Here is a 24414-nt window from a genome sequence, read left to right on the forward strand (position 1 = left end):
TGGTTCTGGCACTCCCCAGCTGTGTGTGTAACTTTGGACATGTCACTTGCTTCCTCTGGGCTTCAGTTTCCTGACGTGAATGTAAAGACCAGATGGTCAAGGATACAATGAAAGACAGTGCTGAGGCAGAAAGAATAATCCCTCCTTTTCCCTCCAAAACCTTTGCTTCCCAATTTTTTAGCCACGCCTGCATTTAGTACCCAGCTCTCCTGTGGAAACAAGAAGAAAGGTGTTTATCTTCCCCTTCTCTCCCTCCCTCCCCCTTTCTATAGAACAGAGGGACTGTAGATGGATGGGCCCAGTGCATCAGGAAGATAGCAGGTGTTTTCTTAAGAGGTAGGGACAGGGAGTGGGAAAAAAGCCATCATATAAATTAACAGAAAGTCTAAGACCTGAATAAGAAGTCAATAATAATTCTGAAGTAAATAGGAATAATAAGGAGTAAATGAAAATGGAAAAAGGAAGTCTTGTTTTCATGGCCTTAAAACAGTTGTTCTCAACTGGGGGTATCCACCCCCAGGGGACACCTGGCAACATCTGGAGACATTTTTGGTTTTTTTTTTTTTTTTTTTTTTTGTGCGGTGCACAGACCTCTCACTGTTGTGGCCTCTCCCGTTGCGGAGCACAGGCTCCGGACGCGCAGGCTCAGCGGCCTTGGCTCATGGGCCCGGCCGCTCCGCGGCATGCGGGATCCTCCCAGACCGGGGCACGAACCCACGTCCCCTGCATCGGCAGGCGGACGCTCAACCACCGCGCCACCAGGGAAGCCCTGGAGACATTTTTGGTTGGCACAACTGGCAAGAGGTGGGGACTGGGGGAGTCAGCTCCTGGCATCTAGTGGATTGAGGCCAAGGATGCTGCTAAGCCTCCTGCAGTGCACAGGACAGCTCCTCGCACCAAAGAATTATCCAACCTGTATTAGTTTTCTAGGGCTGCTATAACAAATACCATAGGCTTAAGCAACAGAAATTTATTTTCTCACAACTCTGGAGGTTGGAAGTCCAAGGTCAAGGTTTTCAGGGGGTTGATTTCTTCTGAGGCCTCTCTCCTTTTCTTTCAGATAGCTGCCTTCTCCCTGTGTCCTCACATGGTCTTCCCTCTGTGCGTATCTGTGTCTTAATCTCCTCTTCTTATAAGGACACCAGTTATGTTGGATTAGGACCCACCCTAATGATGTCATTTTAACTTAACTACCTCTTTAAAGACCCTATGTCCAAATAGGGTACCTCACATTCTCAGGTACTGCTGGTTAGGACTTCAACATATGATTTTTGGAGGGATACAATTCAGCGCATAACACAGCCCCAAAAGTCACTAGTGCCAAGTGTAAAGAAACCCTGCAAAACACTGGAGCTAGCTGGTAAATATTAGAGTAGGATGGTAAACATTTTAGTAAAATTAAAGCCTTTTTAAATTTCTCTAATGGCTGAGCTGAAATTCCTCCTTTGATGTGTTTTGAGGCCTCCTCCGTTGATGTTACTGTCGCTGTGTTCTCTCTTTAGACTGGAACCCATTGGTGCAGCTGCCAGTAAGGAATACTCTCTGGAGAAAAACTTGGAGAAAATGAAGTTAGACTGGGTTAACGTGACGTTCCACTTCGTGAAGTACAGGGACACCGTGAGTCTCAGTCCAGCTGTTCGGCCCCCTGAGAGCAGCCCATTTATTATGTAGTAAATTACAGAAGGGATTCATTTCAGAACTGCAACAGAGCTCAAAGAAGAAGGATCTCTAACTAATCTGTTTTAAAATTTTTTATTGAGATATAATTGACATATAACATTGTGTAAGTTTACCGTGTACAGTGTGTTGATGTAATACTTTTACGTATTGCAGTATGATTACCACCCTAGCTAACACCTCTATCACCTCACATAATTATCCTTCCTTTTTTGTGGTAGGATAATTAAGGTCTAGTCTCCTAGCAGCGTTGAAGTTTTTAATCCAGTATTGTTGTCTATAATCACTATGCCGTTGCATCAGATTGTTTCCTCCTGTCCGCCTTCCTGTGCCAGTCAGCCTTCCTCCCAGACACCATGGAGGGATGCATTTTCAAGTGAGAAAGGCCTTTTGATTCAGAGCAACAAGATTTCTGTTGAAAAAGAGCTGAGCAAGCCTCCTGAATTAGCATCTCCCTGGGAGGGCACCCCAGGTCCCTCAAAAGTATACCTGAGGTAGACAGTACTTAGCACTTCTCCAGTGTTATTATATTAAGCGCAGAAATCACCTGAGAATCTTTCTAAAGTGCAGGTTCTGAGTCAGCAGGTTTCGGCTGGGGCCTGAGGTTCTGCAGTTCCAACAAGCTCCCAGATAATACTGAAGCTGTGGTCTCTGGACCGTATTTTGAAGAGCAAAGCTGTAGACTTTCTTGTCACTGACACTTGTAGAAAACATATAAGTTCACAGAGTGCCTGTGGAGGTGCATAAACCTGAAGGGTTTGCTCAGCCATCTCCGGGGTCTGGCTTGCTCTTGGGATGGGCCATGGGTAGGACTTGCTGCTTGGGTGAGCTGTACATCATGGAAGCAACAGGCAGAAACTCACATACTGCAGGCCGACAGCTCTTAAACTAGTGCATTTCAACCCTGGTACATTTCTGGTCACTCAGTTCCAATGTGTGTGTGTTTGGGGTAGGTGGCTGGAGTTCCCACACTACCACACAATTCTCTGACACCAGCTGGGTGCCTTCCAACTCCACTCAACTCTGACACTATCTACCTGGAGACAGCATCAGATCCCACAAGGTAAGGGCTCAGTCCTACAAGACTGCGAACCCCCTCACGCCCCTTCAGATGCCAGTCTCAAGCCCAGGGTATCACCTGTGCTTCTGACCGACCAGCTATAGATTGGAGGTCCCAACGACACCCTCCTTGGGCCCAATTAATTTGTTAGAACTCAGAGAAACAGTTTACTTACTAGATCACTGGATTGTTATAAAAGGATATAGGACCCAGGAACAGCCAGATGGAATGCCTATGGGGAAGTGGTGTGAGCTTCCATGCTGTCTCTGAGCATGCCACTCTCCCCATATCTCTACATGTTCACCAACTCAGAAGCTCTCTGGACCCTCTCCTTTTGTGTGTTTTTTTTTAATTTAATTTTTTTAACATCTTTATTGGAGTATAATTGCTTTACAATGGTGTGTTAGTTTCTGCTGTATAATAAAGTGAATCAGTTATACATATACATATGTTCTCATATCTCTTCCTCCTTTTATGTTTTTATAGAGGCTTCATTACTTTGGCATAGTTGATTAAATCATTGGCCACTGGTGATTGAACTCAGTCTCTATCCCTTTTCCCCTCCCAGGAGGTCAGGATGGTAGAACTAAAAGCTCCAACGCTCTAATCCCAGGGTTGGCTCTCCTGGCAACCAGCCCCCAACCTTTGGTGTGGTCCAAAAAGCCACCTCAATAACAAAACAAAAGATGCCTTTATTACTCTCATCCCTTAGGAAATTCCAAGGGTTTTAGGAGCTGTGCTGGCAACAAAGACCAAAGATACGTTTCTTATTATAAATCACAATATCACTCTGGCCTGAGCATCTGTATTTTTAAGGCACCCCTGGTTTTTCTAAAGTGCAGTGTGGATTGAGAATTAAAACCCTAAAGGCTCCCATACTCCTCCCTCCCCCAGGCTGCATGTTATTCTTTTGTGACTTCTTTTCCTTTTTGTCTTGATGCCTTGATTTCACTTGACTAAGAACTGTAGACAAGCCAGTGGGAGGGAGGAGAACTGGGGGCCTCTCCCAGCAAGACCAGGTGGCCGTGTGTCCTAGCAACTTGGTGTTACAGGATCTGATTGGATTAGATACTGCTAGAGGCTGTGGGGCTGAGATGAGGAGTTAAGTGGGGGAACCTGATAACAGCTCAGTTACATCTGGCCAGTCTTCAGAGCTTTTGACTGAAGTAGCCATAGACAAGGGTCAACAGCAAAATGGGAATTGAGGTACCACTTCATTAATAGCTGGACACCCGTCAGTGCAGAGCTGCTGGTAAAAGGTGGATGAGAGAATATGTCCTTGCTCCAAATTAACCACCCAGATGTAGGTTTGAAAGAAGTGAAAACAGAGCAAGAAAGACCAGACCTATTACGAAGGGACAGACCCTTATCAGCTTTCTTGCCACGTGGCCCAGGAGGAAAAGTCCATCTACAGGGGCTAGCCTTTAAGGCACAGTAACCCTAACTACCAGTAAAATATGACCAAAAAATTATTTAGTCAGAGGTTCCCAAACTTTCTTGGTTCACGGTGCTGTTGGTATCTGAGTACTTTTTAAATGGTTCCCTTCTCTAGTCCAAAAGAAATACTTAACAGCTTTGTTTATGAAGTAATTGGGTTCAAACAACTTAAGTATTTGTGTCCCATCAACTGAACGAAGGTCTGGCAAAAAGTGCATATAAATTAAAAGAAAAACATTTGTATTTTGTTTTAAAATAACCACAGTTATTTGCTGTGAGTTTGCTGCAGTGCCCTGGGGCACAAGGTTTGGGAACCAAAGGTCTAGACCTAACCAGATTAGCAGTTGATTCTACCTGAGGGAGAGCCGGGAAAACAAGTGAACAGAAAAGCAGGAACACAGGGAAGGGGACAGAACTCCTCCTCTTCTAAACAGATGCTAGTTGCAGGTCTAGGCTTGGACCGTATTTGATTTCTGCAAAGGAGGTAAAAAAGTCTTTAAGAATATTTTCAAGGAAGAAAATAGAAAATTCCACCTCCTACAAGACATAGTGTCCCACAAGGGTGGAGATCTGAGCTGTGAGGACTTTGAGGATCAGCATGAAAATCTGTGGGGGAGAGGTCTTGTGATTTTGACGGGGTGCTCATTTTTTTTTTTTTTTTTTTTTTTTTTTTTTTTTTTTTTTTTGCATTATGCGGGCCTCTCACTGTTGTGGCCTCTCCCCTTGCGGAGCGCAGGCTCCGGATGCACAGGCTCAGCGGCCATGGCTCACGGGCCTAGCCGCTCTGCGGCATGTGGGATCTTCCCAGACCGGGGCACGAACCCGTGTCCCCTGCATCGGCAGGCGGACTCTCAACCACTGCGCCACCAGGGAAGCCCCGGGGTGCTCATTTTTATTCACAGGATACAAGCATCTTGTGTTCAGCTGATGACATTCAACTGCTACTTGACGATCACGTGATAAAGACCCAGACCATGTGTGGCTCTCCATTTGTCAAACCAATAGAAACAGAATGCCGGGTAAGAGGAAATGAGGTTGAATGTTTTGTGATGGCCCGTTAGCTCCGGGTTTCTTGGAGGAGCAAGAAGGGGTTTTTTTTTTTGTTTTGTTTTCTGGCTGTGTGGCATGAGGGATCTTAGTTCCCTGACCAGGGATCCAACCCGTGCCCTCTGCAGTGGAAGAGCGGAGTCTTAACCACTGGACCACCAGGGAAGTCCCGAAAGAAGGTTTTTAAGTCCAATTAACAAAGAAACTCACTTTCTCTTGATTAGAAAAAACAACAACAACAAAGACTGAAAGCAATAACCATCCAAGTAAGCCTTTATAACAGTCTGCCAGACTGAGCTTTTGCAACAGTCTGCTAAAAGAGAAGATGAGATTATTTGAATGCACCAAACAGAAGTACATATGCAAAGTATCTTATGGGCTATAGTAATCTAGAATGTAAATTACACGAGGTTTGGCCTCCTTTGCTCTTTGTAGAAGTGGGATAGGCTAAGGACACAAACTTGAGCCAGACTGCCTGGGTTCAAATTCTGACTCTGCCCCTTATCAGTTGTGTGACCTTGGACAAGTTACTTGAATTAGTTGTATGTCAGTTTCTGCACCTGTGAAGTGAGCTTTGTAATAGTATCTCCCTTATAAATCTGTTGGATTAAATTGGTTTCACATACATAAAGCACTCAGACCATCACTTGTCACAGAGTAAGCCTTATAAATATTACTGTTGTTGTTATTGTTATTATTATGATTATTCCGCTAGGAAAAGAACTCTATGAGGGCAAGGACTCTTGTTTTTTTCTCTCAGTGCTGTATCCACTTTGCCTAGAAGAGTGACCAGGACATAGTGGGCACTCAGTAAGTATTTGTGGAACAAGTGAATGAATGAATGCATCAATTTGTCAGTTGGTCTGTGGTGCAGAGTGGCATGTTAATGACTCAGATATGAAATGCTAAATTTGCAGAACTGGGAAGAAAAGCTAGTTCGCGTGCAGGAAATTTTGGATGCCTGGTTAAAATGCCAAGCCACCTAGCTATACCTGGAACCAATCTTCAGTTCAGAGGACATCATAGCCCAGATGCCAGAAGAGGGCAGGAAATTTGCCATCATTGATAGTTACTGGAAATCACTCATGTCCCAAGCGTGAGTTTTTACTACCTAGCACATCTCACCATCAGGAATGTGGGATGCCATACAGATGTTCCTCATTGTGCAACGCGGCCATGTCCCTTGAAACCTATTAGTAAACTGGATTTTTGCAAATTCAATATCTTTATAAATTTTTTCTGATTTCAAAAGTTATTATTAAAAATTCAAACATGGAAATAGGAAATATAAAAAGTAGAGGCCTTTTGAAATCCCAACTTCGTAAAGGTAACTATTAGCAGTTTAGATAATTTAGCTCTCATTCCTAATGAGGTATAAGATTTTATTACACGATAATGCAATAAAGCTTTTATAGATTGAGAATAATTTTAGAATTCAGATAATTCTCTGTATTCAGTTACTCAGTTGTTTAACAAATGTTCAAGGGACCAGCGCAGATAGTATAGAATGTCGTGGTCTGAATTGCACAGTACCAGAAGTTAAAATATAATTGGCTTCGTTGGTTTCAGGTGCCCAACCCCAGCCCAGTCAACCATGGCCAGAGGAAGAGGGTCATGTTATATGAGCAGTCAACCTTGTGGGATTAGGAGGTGATTAGGGTAGGAGGGTCATTAGTTGATGGGCTGGTCGCACACTCATTACAATAACCAGTCTCAGAATCTGGGAACCCCATGATGATTATCACCTTTTTTTATGGAACCTAGGTAAAAGATACCAGGGTTCTGATGGCAGCAGACCAACCACGGATGGCTGAGAGGCTTCAAGAAGCCAACCTTCTGTTGGAGGACATCCAGAAGGGGCTGAATGATTACTTGGAGAAGAAGAGACTATTCTTCCCCAGGTATCCAGTATCATTCTCTTGCTTGAAGTTACCCTCTTGACCCATATATAGGTAGAATTATATTTTTTCATACTGAGAGTTAGCTTCTACTTATCTATTCCATATTCTTTCTAGGTTTTCCATTCCCCAAAAGACAGCTCTCAGGGGTAAGGTGTGTCTTCACGGTCACTATTTAGAGTGAGGTTGAATGGACACCAGTGGAACCAGCATGGTCAAATACCCAATTAGAGGGGTATAGTACTCAAGTGCCTGGCCTTTGGAGTTAAACAGATCTCAGTCTGAGTCCTTAGCCACACGTGGCTATCCAGTGCTTGAAATGTGGCTAGTGTAACTTAGAAAGCAAATTTTTAACCTATTTAATATTAATTTTTAAAATGTAAATAGTCACATTTGGCTAATTGCTTCAGTGTTGGACAACACAGATATAGCACAAATAGTGGAAAGAACCTCGACTTGGAAGCACAAAACTTAGTGAGAGGAGACCTCTGAAATTTGGGCTTCTAGTCCTATACCCACTACAGTTATTCCTAATAAAAATATGAATAATAGCCAACACCCATACAGCATTTACCATATGCTAGGTCACCACTTTAAGTGCTTACGAATTATCTGATTTAACCCTTAAAATAATCTGATGAGGTTGCTAACATTATTTTTACCCCCATTTTACGAATGAGAAAACAAACAGTAACTTGCCAAAAAGCACAAGACTGGTAAAAGAACAAGCTAGAATTCAAATTCAGGTAGTCTGGATAAGACACTCAGTTATTTAAATTCTCTGAGCTTCATTTTCTCCCTAAGTTAATTAAACACATACACGAAGTATCTCAATATTTCTATGTGCATTTTTATGGCATAAAATTAAGCACTCTCAACAAACACTTTGAAAATGTTATTGATAGTCACATATTTTCTATTAATTTTAGCTTGAAAATACAGTGCTAAATAATGATTTTAGTTTTAAATTATACAGATATATTAATTATTACTCTTATGGCCATTGGCCTTATTCATTATCATACATGATGAATCCATAGAGGTCAACTATTTGAATTTCACTTGGAAGTGGGAGAAATTGGCATCCTCATTAGATATTGGTTAGTCAACCAGCCAACAAGTAATTATTGAGCTATTCCTATCCATTCAATGCTGCAGTTATAGTGTATTAATTTGCTTTGCTGCATAACAAGCCACCCCAAAACTTAGAAGCTTAAAACAACAGCTATTTTACTTAGCTCACAATTCTGTGGGTTGGAAAACTGGGCTGAGCTCAGCTGGGTAGTTCTTCTGGTCTCATCAGGGCTCACTCAAGTGACTATAGTCAACTGGCAGTCAGTGGCCTCAGTCACTTGTCTGGTGGTTAGTTTCCTGTTGACCAGGGCAGTGAGGATAATTGGGCCACATGTCTTTTATCCTCCAGAAGGCTAGCCTGGGTTTATTCACATGGTGGTGGTTGTAGGGTTCCCAAGAGCAGCAAGAGTGGAAGCTTCAAGGCCTCTTGATGTTTAAGCTTGGAACTAGTACAAATTCATGTTTGCCACAGTCTGTTGGCCAAAGCAGGACACAGACCCAGCCAAGGTGCAAGAGATGTGAAAACAAACTCCACCTCTTAAAGAGAGAAGGTGCAAATATTGTGGTCTTTTTGTAATCCACCAAATACAGTGAAAACCATCATCATATGATCCCTCCTTATGAAACTTAAAACCTAGTGGTTACAGTAGAGGTTTGTCCCTTGAACATTTTCTGAAGGTTTGTTGTTGCTTAGGGTATAAGCAAGAGAATGAAGCTATCTTATTACCTCTAATATAAAACATGATAAATCCCTCTGCACATGAAGAGGCTCATTATTAACATGCACTTCTTACTTCCCACCTGTAACATTTTTCTGGAGATAAGGAAAGAAAGGGAAGTCTTTTCTCCTCCTACCCAGCAGTTCTCAACACTGACTGCACATTAGAATCGCCTGGGATTTTTAAAAATACAAATTCCCAGACCCAATCCCAGATCAGTTATATTGCAATCTCTGGGAAGTGGAACCTTGGCATTGGAATTTTTTTTATAAGCTCTGCAGATGATTCTAAAGTGCAGCCAAGGTTAAGAACCACTGCTCTATCCAGGTTTCTTTCACCTGGTAGCAACCCCTCTCTCCCAGACATATAAAATCCACACATACCAGCTTTCTTCCTTTCTTTTGCTCTGAGTCAAAACCATCTCCACCCTCTATGCCCTAGATGAAAAATGGTGAAGAGGAGTGGGCCTTAGATAAGACTCTAGAAGTAGCTGGCGTTCCCGGGAGTGTCATCTACCTGTTGGGGAGTATCACCTTGTTGGAAAAGGAAGCTCTTAGAAGAGATTCCAGTAGCCATCTTCCTTTGCTTTGCAATAGGTTCTTCTTCCTATCAAATGATGAGCTGTTGGAGATCTTGTCAGAGACAAAGGACCCCCTCCGAGTTCAACCACACTTGAAGAAGTGCTTTGAAGGAATTGCCAAGCTGGAGTTTACAGACAGTCTGGAGATTGTGGGCACGATCAGCTCAGAAAGAGAAATCGTTCCATTCAAACAGAAAATCTCCCCAGCTCAAGCCAAAGTAACTCCACTTACCCATTTTTGGTTCTTATCATCATAACAGAGCGAAACAGAGAGAGTCAGATTGTATGTTGGTTAAACATTTGGACTCTGGTTCCAGACTGCCTGGGTGTGGAACACTTAGATTACACAGCTTAATGACGGGGTGACTTTGGGGAACTAATCTTTCTGAGTCCGCTTGCTCATCTCTAGGATGGAGATTATACTGCAATTCACATGGCATCCTAAATTTGTGGAAGGATTTCAACCAAACTTCATGGGGAATCAGATCCAAACAACTAATGCTGTTTAAATCCCCATGAGCAGAGCCCAGTTTAAAGAGATCTGGTCAGATGGGGCAGGTGTTTTGTTTTTTTTTTCTTTTGAGGTACACGGGCCTCTCACTGTTGTGGCCTCTCCCATTGCAGAGCACAGGCTCTGGATGCGCAGGCTCAGCGGCCATGGCTCACGGGCCCAGCCGCTCCGCGGCATGTGGGATCTTCCTGGACCGGGGCACGAACCTGTGTCCCCTGCATTGGCAGGCGGACTCTCAACCACTGCGCCACCAGGGAAGCCCGGGGCAGGTGTTTTTAAAGGTCAATAATATTTCATGGAATTAATGCCATTTAACTCAGATTTTTCATACATGTGCCCTTATCAAATGAGTAAAATGTAAGTTACTTCCACTCTTGCTGAACATGACAGCACCCCAGCGTAGAAACAGACAAGCACTCTTGCCTTGCCGTTTTTGCCACCCACACATTTAAGTTGCAACAACCAGGGATCATATACCTTAAAACCAGACACCAGCTAGCTCACAAGCACCTGAGGTCAGCAGGTACAGTTGCCTGAAATTCTAACACTGAATAATATGCTGCACATTCAAATTACCTGTAGAGCTTTAAAAAAATCCAAATGCCCTGCTTGCATCCCATACCAATTAAATCAGAATGTCTGGGAGCGGGAGTCAGGCATCCATAATTTTTAAAGATCTCCAGATGATTCCAGTGCACAGCAAAGTTTGGGGACCACTGGAATAATGCAAGAATTAGAACTGTTCAATTAGAAATGAGTCATTTATTTTATGAACTTGTCGACTAAAAAAAAATGCACAACCTAAACGTTAAGAGTTGTGTTTTGTTCAGCGGACATTCTTAGGACTTCAAGCTGGAGAGGCAGCATCTCAAGTAACCCTGAGAAAACTGCTTGGAGGAGGCAAGGAGGGGAGATACATAGGAGTTTTGCAACAAAGGGCAGGTAGTCTGAACTTCAAAGGATTATTGTTAATTAAAGAAAACCAGATATCTCAAGTTAAGGTATTTAGTGCTTTTCTATGGATGGGAAAATGCAAAAGTCTAGGCTCACTGAAATCATTCCTTTGATATGCACGTCAGCTATCTGGGGCCAGTATCCTGTGTTTTCTCATCCTGAGTTCCCTCAGGGCTCACCAGCTCACTTTGGGAGGTGGTGGCTGCAGTCACTGATAGCTGCAGCATCTTTTGATTACTGATACGGCAGAGGCAATATTTTATTTCTCAAACTGAAGTGTAAATGGGTCATTTGTCTCCTGAGAGAGACATAAATAACTTTATTTACAGTTGTCTTCCAGAAGATGGTATGAAAGAAGTGCATGTTAAAAACTCCCTATTGCCCCTTTTTTGAGACATACACTTAGAATACACTAAATAAGTGTAAAACCAATAGTTAAAGAATACTGACTTGAAGGTGTGCAAACCTTTGGCCTCCCTCCAGCCCTGTCCAGAGAGAAAGCTGGCTTCTGCCCATGGTCCCTCCCTCCAGGCTTGGCTAACTGTCACTGCCTCTCTGTCTGTCTCAACCCACAGGGCATGGTGGAAAGATGGCTCCAGCAGGTGGAACAGATGATGTTTGCCAGTATGCGGGAAGTTATTAGACTTGGGATTGAAGCATATGTCCAGGTAAATGAAAATTGGGGTACACATGCCAGGGTGTTGGTACACCAACAAGAACTTTGGGGACAAGGTTAAATGGAAGCCTGTCTTCTGCTAAAACCCACCCCTCTCCTGCTGGGTAACACCTGACCCCTCTGTGCCTCTTTCTCCTTTCCCTGTAAATCCTGGGGCAGTGTATGTATTTCTGAATATAAAACGTTTGCAGTTAGAAGCAGCTGACACTAGCATAGCCTGTGAGCCAGAACCCTTTGTTTGCTGTGGGGCAGTCCTTTCTGTGAAAATAATTGATGGCAAGCGGTTTATTTAGAGCCCCTCCCCAATTAAACATCCCTTTCCCCAGGCTTTTATTAACATTACACATGCCCTGAAGGGCACAACTCATTAAGCTCCCAAAGCTTTAGGTGACCTGTATAACAGAAGACCTAAGGGAAAAGAACCTGTTGCAATTACTCTTTAGCCAGCTCCCAGCAAGGTTAATGTTGGCAGACTAGATATTGTCTCCTCTACTTTAGGTGCTTCTCACTTTGGGGCCCCCACCCCTATCCCCAGGACTTTTTCCATCAAAAAAAGGGGTATTCAATTAACACCTTCCCACTAAGTACCAAGGACTGACCCTGCTGCCCCTCTCAGTAGTATGTGCCTTGTAAGTGAAAGACCAGTCCTTTGTCCCGTGACATATTACAAATCAAAAATTAAAGAGGGGCTTCCCTGGTGGCGCAGTGATTGAGAATCTGCCTGCCAATGCAGGGGACACGGGTTCGAGCCCTGGTCTGGGAGGATCCCACATGCCGCGGAGCAACTAGGCCCGTGAGCCACAACTAATGAGCCTGCGCGTCTGGAGCCTGTGCTCCGCAACAAGAGAGGCCGCCATAGTGAGAGGCCCGCACACTGCGATGAAGAGTGGCCCCCGCTTGCCACAACTAGAGAAAGCCCTCGCACAGAAACGAAGACCCAACACAGCAAAAATAAATACGTTAATTTAAAAAATTAAGTTAAAGAAAAACGGCTACCTGCATGAAGTTATTTCATGCAATTGCATCTGTAGCCAGACACAGCAAACTTTTTCTGTAAAGGACCAGATAGTAAATGTTTTCAGCTCTGCAGGCAATATACACCAGGCACAACTATTTATCCTTGCCTTTCTAATAGAAAAGCAGCCTTGGATGATGGGTTCAACAGTGGGCATGGCTGTATTACAATATAACTTTATTTACAAAAACAGATATGGCCATATTTGGCCCTCAGGCTATAATTTCCCTATCTATAGTTTAAAAAAAGTTAGGGCAGTCATGGCTAAGAAAATAGTGGGGCAGTACTGCAATGTTTTGTAGCTATCAAAAGGAGTAGTTATATAAATACTTTCTGAACAACACCTTGATTATAACTATGTAACATCCCTGGATGGGAGCATTAAAAAAAAAAAAAAAAGAAAGAAAGGAGTCGTTGACTGAAAAAAAAATGCACGACATAAGAGTTGTGAGTTAAGTTTTATTTGGGGCAAAATGAGGACTATAGACTGGGAGACAGCATTTCAGATATCTCTCAGAAAATGCTCCAAAGAAGTAGGGGGGAAGGTCAGTATATATGTGATTTTGGTGAAGGGGGAGTACATGCAATCATCACATATTTTTTGCAGAAGGTTTCTGCTAGTCACGAGGAGCAGACGTCACCATGAAGGGTTTTAGTGCTTTCCTAGATACAGGAGATGCAAGAATTGGGCTCATAAAATGGTTTCCTGAAAATATCTAATTATCTGAAGACCTGTTCTGCCAGTTTTTCCCAGAGCACAGAGTGCCTCATTCCTGATCTCCACCCTGAACTCCTTGCAGGGGGTGTTGAAGGTCAGCAGCTGCAGCAGGTCATAACTTAATCCTTGTAGAGGTAGATGGCAAGTGACAACCTATAGGTGACAGAGTTAGTGAAATTGTTGGTGATGATCCTTTTCTTTTTCATAAAATTCAGGGAGGAAGACATAAATCTGTAATCCCAGAAATGTCAAGCCTTGTAGCTTCTGAGGTTGGGGATGACTTTTGTTTTTGTTGAGGGGGTAAGATGGTGGTAGATGTTTTTAGGAAGTCAGTTTAAATCACACAAGATGAACTGACCCTATAATGTGCCCCACTGCACTTTCCCAGGTCCCTCGTAATCACTGGGTCTTGCAGTGGCCTGGCCAGGTGGTTCTCTGTGTCTCCTCCATCTTTTGGACCCAGGAGGTTTCCCAAGCCCTCGTTGAAAAGACCTTACCGGTAAGTGAGCCTGTCATGAAGCTTGTAGAGGAGCTTGATTATGATTTGAATGACATATAATTAGAGTAGCCATTTTTCTAAACAAAAAAATAAGCAGCCCCATGGTGTCACAGAAGGCAGGGTTCTCTTCGGGACAGAGATTTGGGAATTAGGGCTGTCCTGGAGTTCTGTAGTATAAGAACTCTCACGTTTCTTCCCAGATGGAAATTCTAGGCTGCAGTATCCTAAGTTTCATCAGCCTTTGCTTCCAAGTGTCAACCTGGCAGAATTTCTACCAACAGAGACTGCTCATCTTCTTCCTGGGCCAAGAAGCCACCTGATCCTGTTTTCCTCTCCTCTTCCTCCACCATATCCCTTCTTACCACCTCCAGTCCAACACTAACCCACCTCCAGCTTTTCCTACAGCTTTCTCTTGAGACCAAGAATGCTCAGGTCCTGCTTGTCTTCAGATCCGGACACACATATTTCCAGCTAACTCTGCCACCGATGCCTGTACTTGAGGGTTCAAGACCTGGATGGGTTTGAGTTCAAATTCTGACACCTCCACCTGTTAGATATGTGACCATGGTCAAGTTACGTAACCTGAACCTCAGTCTCCTTGTCTATAAAGTGGAAGGAATTGTAGCACCACACCTTACTACTGTGAAGGGTTAAATGAGGTGCTAGTAAATTATTCAGTACTTAGATCCTAGGCTATAAACCCCACAGGGCAGGGGGCATGTCTTCTTGGCTCACTGTTATGTCTCAGGGGGTTATTGCAGTGTCAAGCACATAGTAGTTGCTCAATAAATATTTTTTGACTGAATACATGGTAACTCCATTCCCAACATTTTTACCACGGTATAATTTCCCATGATTATCTCATCAGAATTCCTGTTATTCCCCCTATATACAATATGATTGCCTGTGGCTAGAATATATTTTAATTTACTATATTTTGCTTTATACATTAAAATTAGAACATTAGTATTTGACCAAGTTTCACTTTTTACAGATATCTTGTTGATAATTCCTAAAAGATGTGTTGCACTTTACACGTGCAAACTGCTTTCGCGTACATCATTTCAAACCTCAGAAACACTAAAAAATTCTGACTTTTGTGACTGTATCTCTGTGCCCCAGTTTTCCTACCTGTAAAAGAGGAGAGTGCTTCCCATCACACACTCAAGCCCTGGAGTACAATGAATACTGAATGATGTGCCTTGGCATCCTAAAGGTGTTGGTACAGAATTGCTATCCATCCATCCATCTACCCATTGTTCATTTAACAAATATTTGTTTGACGTTGCAACTGGGACTTCGCTGCTAGACAAAGGGAATTAGAGGTGAATGAGACAATCATGGTCCCTGTCCTCACGGATTTACAGTCTAGTGGGGGGAGATTAAAAGGCTCTTTTATAGAACTATGATACTGAAAGTACAGGGATCCAGAAAGCATGGGAAGGAAGGAGAAAAGTAAGAGAGGGGAAGATTTCCCAGAAAAACAGTGTCTAAGAGGAGACATAAAATATGAATAGGGAGTAGCCAAGCAAAGAACAGGAGAAAGAGCACTCCTGAGAGAGAGAGAGAGAGAGAGGAGAGAGGAGAGAGAGGAGAGAGAGACCAGAGAGTGCAAAAGTCCGGCGATGAAAAGTACAGTGCATTTCAGGCAAACTGAAGGCAGTTTGGTCCAGAATTGCTGTGGAATGCATGTGGTTAAGAGAGATGCAGGGGGCAGTTTCATCACCAATGGCTTTACAGACACACCAAGAGTGATGGGGACACATCAAAAAGGCTTTTTTTTTTTTTTTGCTATGTGCTACGGATATTATAATTAATAACAATAACAACCACCACTATTTACTGTGTGCTTTATTCACACCAGACATTGTGCCAAGTGCTTTACATACACTATCTTATTTAATCCTCAAAACCACTTGAAGAATAGCTATAATTATCGGGATTTGACAGATCAGGAGACTGAGACTCAGAGGGTTAAAATCATTTGCCAAAGAAGACCATAACAGGAAAGTGGGGAAAATGAGATGAGCCTAGGGTGGTCTCACTTATTTTTAATTCTCTTTTTTTTTCCAGTTCTAATTAATTAATTAATTAATTTTTGGCTGTGTTGGGTTTTCGTTGCTGCGTGCGGGCTTTCTCTAGTTGCGGTGAGCAGGGGCTACTCTTTGTTGGAGTGCGAGGACTTATTGTGGTGGCTTCTCTTATTGCGGAGCATGGGCTCTAGGCGCGTGGGCTCAGTAGTTGTGGCTCGTGGGCTCTAGAGCGCAGGCTCAGTAGTTGTGGCACACAGGCTTAGTTGCTCCGTGGCATGTGGGATCTTCCCAGACCAGGGCTCAAACCTGTGTACCCTGCATTGGCAGGTGGATTCTTAACCACTGCACCACCAGGGAAGTCCCATTTTTAATTCATTTTTATTGTTTAATTCTTTATTTTGAAATAACGTCAGACCTGCAAATAACGTTGCAAAAATAATACAAAGAATTCCCATACACCCTTCATCCAGATTCCCCACATATTAACATCTTACGTAACCACAGTACAATTATCCAAATCAGGAAATCAACATTGATACAATATTATCTATTCTATAAACCTTTTATACTCATCCTGGTTCAGGATCCAATCCAGGATTACATGTTTACATGCATTTAGTTTTCATATCTCCTCTGTCTACTTTAATCTGAGTTTCAGGCATTTTTGTTAATTCTGGTTTACTACCTAATTTATATATAGTAAAATTCACCCTTTTTAGTGTGCATTTCTTTCTTTCTTTTTTTTTTTTGCGTTATGTGGGCCTCTCACTTTTGTGGCCTCTCCCATTGCGGAGCACAGGCTCCGGACGCGCAGGCTCAATGGCCATGGCTCACGGCCCCAGCCGCTCCGCTGCATGTGGGATCTTCCCGGATCAGGGCATGAACCCGTGTCCCCTGCATTGGCAGGTGGACTCTCAACCAGTGCGCCACCAGGGAAGCCCTTTAGTGTGCATTTCTGAATTTTGACAAGCACACACAGTTGTGTAACCACCATCACAGTCAAGACATAGAACAGTTCCAAACATCCTAAAATTTTCTTCATACCCTTTGTAGTCAACCCTTTCCCCTATTCTCAGCCTCTGGCAACTACCATTTTGTTTTCTGTCCCTATAGTTTTGTCTTTTCCACAATATTATAAAATGAAATCATATAGTATCTAGGCTTTCAAATCTGAATTCTTTCAGTTAGCATAATGCATTTGAAATTTGTCTCAATGTTAATGACTGGGGGTGAGGGAAAGGGAGCTTGAGGGATGAAATCCAGGAGTCTGGTTTGGACCATGGGGTGGTGGATGGTGTCATTCCAGAAAAGGGATTACCAGAAGAGAATCCAGTTTAAGCCATTGTTCCATCTTACTCCCCTGCTAGGATTTTCTGAAAAAGAGCAATGATCAGATTGCACAGATTGTCCAGCTGGTGCGAGGAAAGCTGAGCAGTGGGGCTCGACTCACCCTTGGGGCCCTCACGGTCATTGATGTCCATGGTAAGCAAGGAGGTTTCCCTCGCATTACTGACTGTCCAGTAAGAGCTGCCAGGCTTGCCTCTCTCCCTTCTGGATGGAATGACTCAGGTCCCTTTTCTCATTAGGAAGACGCTTCTCCAACTGAAAGTAAGTGAGGGGGTAAGGAGAGGAGTCAGTGCTTCTGTGTATCTCCATCTTATGTTTTCCCCTCCCATCCCCAACCTTTCTGAGATCTACCAACTCGAATCAATTTCCTTGTACTGATCTTAATGAACATTTTTGAATACTTACTTGGTGCCAAGCTTTGTGCTAAGTGCTTGACATACATTGTCTTATTTTTATACACATTTCACAGATTAAGAGCCTGAGGTTTATAGAGGCAAATAACTTGCTGAGAGGCACACAGCTAGTAAGTAGCAGAGATGCTTTTGTAATTTGAACTTATGTCTGATTCCAAACCCAGAGACTGGAAATGGGCAGTGATGCAGGGAGGGAATGGGTAAGTGGATGCCTTCCAGCTCTTCCTAAAAAAGAGAGAGAGAGAGAAGGAGAGAAGGAGGAAAGGGGGAAGAAGAACCAGGGTCTTTATATAGAGCAAACAACCCCCACACCGTCTCGCCATCATCACCAAGGAAACTAGGGCTGGACCAAACAGGTTGCCTGGGAACAGTGTCTCTTTTGCTTACACACCCAGCTTCCTACTGGCAGTTCATGCATCTTACTCTCTGTGAGGCTGATGCTCATTTCTTTTTTGGCCACACGGCTTGTGGGACCTCAGTTCCCTGACCAGGGATTGAATGCTCATTTCAATCTGATTTCATTTAGATAGACTAGCATAAAATCTGGAGGAGAGAAGGGAGAATATGATCTTCATCTGGCTACATATTTAACTGGTAGGAGTAACAAGTGCAAGCATGGTTACTGCCCAGGATACCTCAGAGTGGTTGGTTTACACACATGCACACACACACACATTCACGCACAAACACACGAACATACACTGCATAGGGAAGGTATCCAACTGCCTTGAGATTCACCTTCCTCTTGGATCTCTCACACATACCCTGCTCCTGCCACCACTCTCTGGGTTCTCCCAGGAATCTGGTGTGGAATTAAATTCCTTGGGGTGAATGGAAGAGCTGTTGGTGTAATCTTCTGCAAGGACTCTTCTCTGTAGGGTTTTGGATTTTATTGTAATAAAGACTTCTCTCACAGAGAGGCAGTAGACTTACAGAAGTGTCCCTTTGCAAAGTTATATTTCTGAGATCCTGATTTCAAGCTGCTCTACTAGTTCTAAGATCACAATAGCACTTGCCCTGTGAGTTACCTAAAAAATAATGAGGGGCTTCCCTGGTGGCACAGTGGTTGAGAATCTGCCTGCTAATGCAGGGGGCACGAGTTCGAGCCCTGGTCTGGGAGGATCCCACATGCCGCGGAGCAACTAGGCCTGTGAGCCACAACTACTGAGCCTGCGTGTCTGGAGCCTGTGCTCCGCAACAAGAGAGGCCGCCATAGCGAGAGGCCCGCGCACCACGATGAAGAGTGGCCCCCGCTTGCCACAACTAGAGAAAGCCCTCGCACAGAAACGAAGACCCAACACAGCAAAAATAAATAAATTAATTAATAAACTCCTACCCCCAACATCTTCATTAAAAAAATAATAATAATAATGAATGATTCTCATAAACTTATGTCCACTCATCAACTTCAGGGCTCCCATCACGGTGAGAAAATTAAATTAGGCTCACAATCTCATGACAGAAAAGAGAAAACCTAGAAATGTATCTCCTAGTTAGTTTCTCAGACACCCCCCTTCATGGAAAGAATACATCTAACAAGGATTCATGGGACCCCTGCCCTTGCTAACTATATCAGGCAAGGCAGATCGTGTTCTCCTAGGATATCTAGAGGCCTGGAACAGGGCCAAAAGGGTCACACTGGGGATAAGATAGCATTTGGGGCAACTACATATTGCAAACCCCTCTGGTTCAGCCTCCCAAGAGTTTGGGAATGATAACAGTAGCTAATACTATAAATTTATATAATACATAAATACAGATGTTGCTTGAAGTTTGGGGATGGGAGAGGAGGATAGTTGAGCCTAAAATTGTCGAGATAGTGAGGGGTGGCCTTGATGACGTCCTCAGTCAGACCCTTCTGAGGAATCCATGGAGACGGGAGGATGCTGATGGCTCCGCAAGTGTGTGTTTCCACGTTTGTGTCCCCACAGCTCGTGATGTGGTCGCCAAGTTATCTGAAGACAGTGTCTGTGATCTGAATGATTTCCAGTGGATCTCCCAACTGCACTACTACTGGGATGGCAAGGATGTACAGGTGCAGATGGTCACTACAGAAGCCTTATACGGCTATGAGTACCTGGGAAACTCCCCCCGGCTGGTGATTACACCCCTCACTGACCGCTGCTACAGGTAAACTCTGGGGCTCCCCCAGACCTGAAGGGTGAATAGAGAATTCCAAAAGGAAAACCTGGGGAAGAAGGTTAGAGCATCTTGAGTTTGTTACCTTCACCGTCTATATTTTAGTTTCTCAGATTTTAGAATTTTCCCCTTCGTCACCATGGTCCCACAGATGGGCATGGAAACTGGGCCTTAGGCCAGTAATGAGAACCCAGTAGGAGTCCTAATGCAAATTAATGTGTTCAAACCAACAATTAGCACGTTGATGCCTCTCCTTGAAAATGGCACCGTGCTTAAATAGAAAGGTCTCCAGTGGCAGGAATCAAGATGGTGCCTGGAGATCCCATGGCCAGAGATAGAAAAGGGGCCAGGTAAAGGACCCAGGCAAGGAGCCTCTGAGCTCTGCCACCCAGTCTGATGAAGAGGTATGGCCATTCTGTGCTCAGCAAAGTGCTTTGCCACTTTGCTTGGAACTTATAACTTTAGAAATCTGGACTTTGTGAACTTGTCAGTTTTGTGATGTTTAGATTTTTCTTTGATTTTATACATTCCTTAGAGTGGAATTTTTTTAATTATAAAAATAGTACTTGAGTATTTTTTAAATTTCAGAGTCCTCAGTCACTTGTTTTCTATGTTCTATGATTTCTGTTCTTCATTCATTTATCTATTCCACTCATTATTCAACAACCATTTCTTGAACTTTCCTGTGCATGATGTATGACCTCCAGGAACCCTCAACCTAATGGGGTGGAGGAGAGACACCCCCTCAGGTGATAACAAGAAAGTGTGTTAACTGAAATTATAGAGGCTCATACAGGGGGCTGTGGAACCACAGATAACACATCATTCATTTCTAGCATTTATCTTGTGCCTACCATATGGAACTGAATCAAATATGGGTCCTGAACTCAAGAGTTCATAACCTAGTGGGAGAAATATATTTATTTTTCATCATTCCATTGGCATTGGTGATCTTTGGAATGTGGAGTTTATGAGGATTTTTTACTTTTTTTTTTTTTTTTTTTTTGTGTGTGGTACACGGGCCTCTCACTGTTGTGGTCTCTGCCCCTGCGGAGCACAGGCTCCGGATGCGCAGGCTCAGCGGCCATGGCTCACGGGCCCAGCCGCTCTGCGGCACGTGGGATCCTCCCAGACCGGGGCACGAACCCGTGTCCCCTGCATCGGCAGGCGGACTCTCAACCACTGCGCCACCAGGGAAGCCCGGATTTTTTACTTTTATTTGATTCATTTAGTAAGTATATATTCATTTATCCATTCAATCATTCATTCAAACAAATGCTTATAGGTGTCACCCATGTACCAGGTGCCGAGGTTACAACACTGAGTAAAATAGAACTTTTTACAATGATGATGTATTGCTCATATAATCAGGGAAAAATATTTAATTACTTGTCTGAGTCAAAACAAAATAAACCAAAAAGCAAGTTTCTTTCCTGTGCCTTAGGACTTGGCACTGAGTTCTTATTCTCTTCTCCTTAGGACACTGATGGGGGCTTTGAAGCTGAACCTTGGGGGAGCCCCAGAGGGTCCAGCTGGGACAGGCAAGACAGAAACCACCAAAGATCTAGCCAGAGCTTTGGCCAAGCAGGTAGGGAAATGCTGTCCATCCGCACACTCTTTTTCCCATCCCTCTCTGGACCCCTGTCCAGGGGAATTGGCATGAAGTTCAAGACGGCTCAGAGTAACAGGCAGAGTGGGGCTCCACCTCCTTCAGTGGAACAGGAAGAGGGGAGCCCCACCTCTGTTTCATGGTGCAGGGTGATTCAGATGGGAGGAAACCCATCCTGAATGGTGCCCACATCCTCCCTCTCTCTAGTGTGTGGTCTTCAACTGCTCAGATGGTCTAGATTACAAAGCCATGGGGAAGTTCTTCAAAGGGCTGGCCCAGGCTGGAGCATGGGCCTGCTTTGATGAGTTCAACAGGATTGAGGTAACTCTGCTACTGGGCTACTGAATGGAGGGTTTGGACATGCAGGGACTTTTTTCTGGGCTCTCAGTTCCTCTGTGACAGGGACTTATGTCTCCTCTAAGGCCCATTGCACAGAGTAAGTACTCAATGAACCAAACAAAAACAGCCCCAAGGAGACAAAATGCATATTTTATACACATAAACATTCTCACCAAATTGATTCCCTCACTCGCTCATTCAAAAATTTATTGAGCAGGGCTTCCCTGGTGGTGCAGTGGTTGAGAGTCCGCCTGCTGATGCAGGGGCCATGGGTTCGTGCCCCGGTCCGGGAAGATCCCACATGCCGCGGAGTGGCTGGCCCGTGAGCCATGGCTGCCGAGCCTGCGCGTCCAGAGCCTGTGCTCCGCAACGGGAGAGGCCACAACAGTGAGAGGCCCGCGTACCACAAAAAATAATAATAATAAATAAAAATTTATTGAGCAGCTACTCTATGTCAGATACTCTGCATGTGTTCATGATACAAAGATGAGCAAAAAATGGTTTTGCCCTCTAGACTGTTACAGTCTAGCAAAGGGAAATAAAAATTAAACGATACAAATAGAATATGAGAGAAGTCTATAGCAGTGGTACAGAGGAGTCATCACAAAAGAGGGGGTGGTTAATTCTATTTGGGTAGGGAATTGAGATTAGGAAATGTAAACATGCAACTTGAACCAATAAACACATACTGTGGGTGAAGCATTATGCTAGGTGCTGGAACAAAGGTAAAACAAAGATAAGATACTATGGAAACTACTTACACACACACACGTATGCACATGTATGCATGCATATACACACCATTTTTCTTTTCCTTTACCAAAACCCTAAATCATGCTCCTAATTTTGAATGTGAAGGTCTTATTCTCAGGTGATGGGGTTCTTTCTTTGCTAAGTGAAGGGTACTTTGGCATAGTGGGGTTGGTGGCTGTCAGAAGCAGGAGCTCAAATCAACCAGCCATTCTCACTCCAGGTAGAAGTGCTGTCTGTGGTAGCTCAGCAGATTCTCAGCATTCAACAAGCCATTATCCGGAAGCTAAAGATGTTCATCTTTGAAGGCACTGAGCTCTCTCTGAACCCAACCTGTGCTGTCTTCATCACCATGAACCCTGGGTATGCTGGCAGGGCTGAGCTGCCAGATAACCTCAAGGTAAATACTGAGTGTGTAACTACTGGGTGTACTTTATGGTATAGAAACCTTTGGAAGTATCTGAGGGTCTCACAGAGAAGCCAAAAATAGTAGGACCAGTTGACATTTTTCAGCTGTGAGGAGTAAACCATCTCCCCAACTAGGTCTCATGAGATGGGAGGAAATATATGCATAATAACCAATGGCAAAGAGGAAACAGTGAACACTGGAATAAGTATCACTATTTCTGTTGTCTACAGGGGTCAGACAGTTAATATAAATGAGAAAAGCCAGCTGGGCCTGGTAGGGACTCTGACAAATGCCCCATCTAGAGGCAGCAGCCCCTACTTAGCCCCAGCCTACTGTTGCCAAGCAGGAATTGTCAGATCTTCTCATTTTTCAGGAGAAGCCAGAAATTTGGATTTTTACATGAATCTTATTTTTAGATCCTGACTCAATGCGAAAATAAATAAATAAATCACTGTAGGCCAAATAAAACAGATCTGCTTATAAGAGAGCATCAAAGTTCAACACAGAGAATGCTGGTAGACCAAGACTAGAGCACATGGAGCTAAGCTGGTTAAGCCTAAGTGGTGTCCACACCAAAGCAGGCTGTTCCAACCAGCTAGAGAGATAACAAGAGAGCTTGTATGTCCCTGGTACCTACTGCTGAGCTGGCCTGAGCTACAGCTGAGGCAATAAGCATTGGCCCTGCTGCTAGTGGGAGAAGGAAAGTGCCTCTGAAGGGGGAGAGAGAGAATTCCAACCAGGCCATCTTAAGGGAACAGGTACTAGATGACCTTAGCATGCTGCTCTCATGGAAGGAAAAAACACAAAGTGCAAGATGAATGGGTCTTCACCTTGGGAAGAGCACCTAGCACCCCAACGGCATGAAAAGAGCAACCAGAGGGAAAATTCTAGGCCTGCTTCTTTATGGATTTCCTTTCAAGGTATTGCTCCATTCCCTTGCGTGAAAGATGTAAGAGAGACCTGGACAAAACCCACATTCACTGACTTTAGTACATGATGCTCCATCTGCTAGAAGCACATTCTGATTAGTTCCCTGGAATCTAATTCAGACAAGCCACTCCTCCTCCTCCGTGGGAATGGAAAAGAAGTCAAAGGGATCCCTAAGGGTGACTCTTCCTTTCTAGGTCAGCATAGGCCAGGGGACACCAAAGTAGAATCTGGACCCACATTTCTCATTTTAGAGTGCCCAGTTGATGTAACTCCCCCCTGCACCCCTCCCAGCCAACAACCATGTTAGATCTGCACAAACAACTTTCATGAGACAGTGTGGCACAGTAGAAGGTACCCAGGGTTGGTGTCAGGAAGCCTGGATTCTAGTCCTGGCTCTACCTCTAATGGAATGACTTGGGCAAGTCACTTCTCCTCTAAGATCTAAGATATTAGAAACAATAGCTGATGTTTATTGAGCCCTCACTATGTGCCACACACCTTTTTAAGCACTTCACTTACATAATATCATTTGTTCTCATGAAAACTATGAAGAGGACACAGTTGTTAGTACATTTTGAGA

General features: G+C 43.8%; 1 protein-coding gene across 1 annotated transcript in view; it reads left to right on the forward strand.

The window, feature by feature from the left end:
• Window positions 1-24414, forward strand: part of DNAH3 (dynein axonemal heavy chain 3) — a 192218-nt gene that overhangs the window by 67617 nt on the left and 100187 nt on the right. The window contains 14 exon segments of the mRNA XM_081255161.1: window positions 1503-1617; window positions 5077-5193; window positions 6139-6204; window positions 6208-6313; window positions 6316-6317; window positions 6986-7122; window positions 9509-9710; window positions 11533-11625; window positions 13755-13865; window positions 17266-17380; window positions 19590-19788; window positions 21277-21385; window positions 21614-21727; window positions 22719-22895. Coding sequence (XP_081111287.1) covers window positions 1503-1617; window positions 5077-5193; window positions 6139-6204; window positions 6208-6313; window positions 6316-6317; window positions 6986-7122; window positions 9509-9710; window positions 11533-11625; window positions 13755-13865; window positions 17266-17380; window positions 19590-19788; window positions 21277-21385; window positions 21614-21727; window positions 22719-22895 — 1663 coding nt within the window.

This window comes from Mesoplodon bidens (assembly GCF_964165515.1).
Source record: "Mesoplodon bidens genome assembly, chromosome: 15".
Taxonomy (NCBI): domain Eukaryota; kingdom Metazoa; phylum Chordata; class Mammalia; order Artiodactyla; family Ziphiidae; genus Mesoplodon; species Mesoplodon bidens.